This window comes from Arabidopsis lyrata, assembly GCF_000004255.2.
Source record: "Arabidopsis lyrata subsp. lyrata unplaced genomic scaffold ARALYscaffold_1, whole genome shotgun sequence".
Lineage (NCBI taxonomy): Eukaryota > Viridiplantae > Streptophyta > Magnoliopsida > Brassicales > Brassicaceae > Arabidopsis > Arabidopsis lyrata.
Window position 1 is genome coordinate 30,570,016 of NW_003302555.1, and position 4,868 is coordinate 30,574,883.

General features: G+C 34.8%; 1 protein-coding gene across 1 annotated transcript; it reads right to left on the reverse strand.

Moving 5' to 3' along the window:
* Positions 1 to 436: 436 nt before the first annotated feature.
* LOC9327961 (probable serine/threonine protein phosphatase 2A regulatory subunit B''delta) lies at positions 437 to 4,454 on the reverse strand. Its single transcript, XM_002894536.2, has 12 exons — positions 4,131 to 4,454; positions 3,621 to 3,869; positions 3,416 to 3,521; positions 3,245 to 3,344; positions 3,008 to 3,113; positions 2,786 to 2,876; positions 2,470 to 2,611; positions 2,241 to 2,388; positions 2,056 to 2,165; positions 1,686 to 1,968; positions 1,458 to 1,601; positions 437 to 748 (listed from the first exon to the last, which is right to left on the reverse strand). Exons 1-11 carry the CDS (start codon positions 4,260 to 4,262, stop codon positions 1,461 to 1,463), a joined length of 1,608 nt encoding a protein of 535 aa, XP_002894582.1. The 5' UTR covers positions 4,263 to 4,454; the 3' UTR covers positions 437 to 748; positions 1,458 to 1,460.
* Between the last annotated feature and the right edge of the window lie 414 nt (positions 4,455 to 4,868).

Below are 4,868 nucleotides of genomic sequence, written 5' to 3' on the forward strand. Positions count from 1 at the left end.
CTAACCAAATCTCTCTGATCTCTCTCCCTTAAAAAAATTATAATAAATATATTGTTAACATACACCCACCCACATGCACCATTGTGGGTGCTCTAAGTTTCATGTATCTTTCACTTCTTAGCAAAAATAAGATTCTTAAATCTATAAACCTTAATATCGTAATTGAAATCTCCGAAAATGACCTGAAGCCATCTTTTACTGAGAGATTTTAAAATGTCTAATTTGTTCTCATCACTTTTCGATAACATTTTGAGACATCAAACCCACACCATTTTGTCTCCTCTTACTTCTCACTCAATCAAAAGTTTCTTGGTCCGCTCCCACCACCAAAGAACCACCGCAAGCCGGCCCTAACATAGGGTCATAAGCAAACAATATATTTGTTAGCCGGCGAGATACAAAAACGGTCCCCTAAAACATGCTAAATCATCCTCAAAGCCAAAGAGATGTGTTTTGTTAACACAAGAACACACAAAGGAACCAAAGAGATAAACTCTGTTTTTGTCAATTTTCATGTCTAATATATTCTCATGACTTTGAAGTCTTTAAATACACAAAGAAAGCAAAGGATCGTTCACAAATCCTACAAACTAGGAAACATGGATAAATGGGAATGCATGTGGAGATCATTTCCCTAAAACTTAGGAAGGCATGATCGTATCTTTTATCTATGAAGCTTTGACCAAGTCTTCTCCGGTTTTTTTTTTTTTTCGCCATCTTCTCCGGTTTAATTATCTTGGTTATGAACCTATCAATTAGAAAATCATTAGAGATACAATCGGGACCAGTAAAATACGAAATACGAATTTTGAAAGATAATAAAAGAAAATCATAGTGGCCACGATTAGTTCGGACGTGTTTATATCTATCACCCAAGTTGCGAAATGGCTTGCTGGTATAGGAACCAAACGGCTCATCTAAAGGAATTATTGAGAAAGTACTAAAAACATATTAATTAGAAAATCATCACTCACATATAAGATAACGCCTTGTTTTAGTTTTTTTTTACGTTGGCATTTGGCAATGGTTACAATGTTGAAACACTTAGTGAATTTTAACGTTTTGATGAGAGAGATGATGTTTGAATTCCAATGACAACTAAACTCTTGAAAACATTGTAACAACATATATATAATGATGACATTATTTTTGTTTAACAGATCTGAACCGAACCGTGAAAGTACTAAAACAACATTCCGAAAAGTAAACTAGTTCGGTTTCATTTTTTCTGATTCTTTAGAGATCCTTCATATGTTTTCCTATATCAAATCGAAATCAAAACTGTATCAAACCAATCCGAATAGTGTTTTGTTTTCATTCACCCTTATATTTCATAAACTGAAAACTTAATAAACCAAATAATCTGATACGAAAAACGGACTATGCGCCCGCCCCCTAGCTTTCGTAAATTGTTGATTATATTACTCATTAGTCCGCTTTGTATAGTGAGAGCTTACCATTCAAAAGGGAACCTCAAGTGAGTCGTCCCATGCTTCAGCACTTCCATTAGAAGCATCTTCGACATCTTCTTCCATTGATAGCCTAATATATTCTCTATGAGCAAAACGATCCCACTCTGTCCATGTCGGATTTGCCCGCTCCTATGTATCAGCAATCAATCATAGGGCAATGAGTATCTCTATAAGTCTATAGCTAGCTTAAAGGTATTTAATATATTGCGATACCTGACGAATGAGGAAGGGATCGCGAGTTTCAAACGCCATAAACTTGTTGAGGTTGAAAAGTATGTTAAAGACATTTCCAGAAAGTTTAGAACCCTTCAAATCATTTAGACAAATGAACCCTTCGTCCTCTGGTTTGACCATGTCGAATAATTGGCACAGAATATCCTCAAACAGCACAGCCTCTTGCGCCATGCATTCCATTCTATGCAGCTGCTCCTCGTAAAAGAATTGTAGCTCGTTCCGCGTCAAAACTCCATTTGCATCCAAATCTATGCACTTGAACCTATATTATCAAAAAATAATTACATTAGCTCTTACCAAATAACACATACACAAAGACTCTCTATATGAAAACATTCATCATTCTCACCAATACTCAAGACTAGGTTCTGATGACTTATCTTCTTCAGCTAATATAAAGTAAACAAAATCCTCATAACCCATCTTTCCTTCGCTTTTACTAGTAAACTTCCTTGGTACCTATAAAAGTAGACATAGTGACAATGTCATTCCAACGGCAATCCTGTAGGTGAGTGCAGATGCGGTGTACCGAACCTGAGAAAATATTCGGTCGACAATCCTGTAGGTGAGGGCATGATTACTATATCGGATGAGATTTTCTTTGTCGATCAAGAAATCATGATCTGTATCCAGCTCCCAGAACTTGCAGTATATGACATAAAAATGTTCATACGAGAAGTACCTAATAAACAGTAGAGAGTCTTAATAAAAGGCGTCAATAAGCGCCAATTTCGATATTACTAATTAATCTTAAACCACCAACCTCAACACTTTATTGATGTCCTCTTCTTCATCGGCATGCTGCATTGCATCAACTAAATTTCCTCTCTTAAGCTCTCTCAATGTAAGATGTCCATTCCCACTCCTATTTATGTAGTAATAGATTCTGTATATTACAGTTTCAGCTGTTGCCAAAAGTTTTTCAAAAACATTACATTCATCACACTTCTTTTTAGAATTTTTTCTATCTAATGTGAACATATGACACGAAACAGATCTTAATTTTTCAGCACAATTTAAAAAGAATTTAAAACGAACTAAAAGAAATTGGATCACTTCATATATATTCTTAGACTAACCATATCTATCCTGAAACTCAGGTGTTCCTTGCAAGAATTCAAGACCAGGGTGTGTTGCTAATAGTTCTTGGAGCACAGGCTTGAAATCATCCTGTCATAAGATTCATTCATATCTCAAGAAGTTAAGAATTCTACATACGAAAAGGAAAGAGATAACTAAATCATCTAATTATGTGGCCAAAGAAACAAAAAGTGAAAATTAATGCAACTTAAAAAACCCACCTGGACAAGGTACTTGTGATCTGGTTGCTTAAGTATTGTAAATATCTGACTTGTTATCTCCTTTGTCAACATATTTCCCTTAACCCAATAATCAATGAAGTCTTCTCTGCAAAGAAGTTGGCAAAACCATTATATATAACATGTGTTAGCATTTCATGACATTTTTATCACTTTGTTTTCGATACTCAAACTCTGTAGCTAAGCATGAACTGAAAATCGTAAGAAATTTTTGCGAACCTTTTCACAAAACCAGTGTTATTGGTATCAACTTTCTTGAAAATGGTGGTGGAAAAAAATGATGGAACCTTGCAGATCTCAGTAGTGACCAATTTAAATTCTGAGAAACAAATGACATGGTTAGTCACTAAATATGAGACATGAAGATATTTAAAAGAGCAACTAACCAACCTTGCAGTTGCAAACCATCCTCATGGCCATAAAAAAGACTGTTGATCTTAGCTATACACTGCTCTTTTAGATCATTTGGTGGTGGCCGACCATCTTCGAAGTAAAACTATACATTACAACATAATAGAATCACTTTAGAACAACAAAAAAAGCCGAGAAGACACTATATATGATAATAAAATCGGAGGTGAATCGAAATGTAGACCTGAGGAATGAGTTCTTTAACATGATCAGAAACTACTTTGAGAGGAGAACTAAGATTGGAAAGACCAGTCCTTTGTCTTGTGATCCGAGGCGAACCAGTTGAGTTCCTTGGAGAAAGAGGAGGCCCATTCCGTGCTGGAAACATCGAAGCCAATGGACTATTCGACCCTGAATTTGTACCCGAAGAGCCTCCTCCACACATAACATTCAGAGCCACTCCTGCCTTTGCATCATTTACCAAAGATGTGACCTGTGTAATCATTCATACCAATATTTCTTAGTTCCATATCCAAAAAACAAATTATTTTCCTACTAGTTTGTACTAGTTTCGTCGTTATGTCACCATCCGGATTCAAAACCAGCGTATTTCTTGTTTTCATATCTACAAAATCAAATATATTATACTAGTGATTTATGCTAGTGCGGTCATTGTGTCACCATTCGGATATAAACCCGCAAATAAAAAAAACTCATATAATCATCCAAGAAAAAAACAAAAAGAAACAATTACCAATCGATTGGTTTCAGGAAGAGCAAGCCATTGATCAAAGAGCTTCTTAACAAAATCTTGATTAGATTTCATCGACATTGGCGATGTCTCCGGCAACTGCAACAGCTCTATATCTAACGTTATCGACTCCATCGGTTGATCTTTCTTCCTTCAAAATTGTGATCAAATTCTCAAGATCTTATTTCTTCAACAAGATTGCTTGATAGAAGAAAGTGAGATAGTATTTATTATACATGTGTAGCAATGTTTGTATTGACTGTATAATATAAGAGAAAATGATTCAATTCAGAAAAAAAAAAAAAAAAAAGATCCGTGAGATGCTGGAGGAGGATTAGCTTTGAAAGTTGCAGAAATTTAAGGGTCGATGGAGAGAGAGGAAGAGGGTAACACACTCATTATTAATTAACGTTTTTTCTTCAGTCAAAGGTCAAAAACCTATAATTAGTAAAATGTTGAAAAGTTTAACTTTACTAAAAATTGTTACTATTGACTTAGTTATTTGTAGGCTACACTACTAATTAACTAGTTGGCACGTTGAGCAACTAATGCAAATCACAGCTGTTAACTTTTGCAATGAAAACTTGAGTCTCCATGGCATTATTATTAAAATATAATCAATATATTATAACTTTCTTTCTAAACTAGTTCTAGCCTAAGCATCAATTTTATAGACATCATCATTATCATCAAACAACTTATCCTTTTTATTATTTTAAAGCAATGCCGACGAGATTCTAT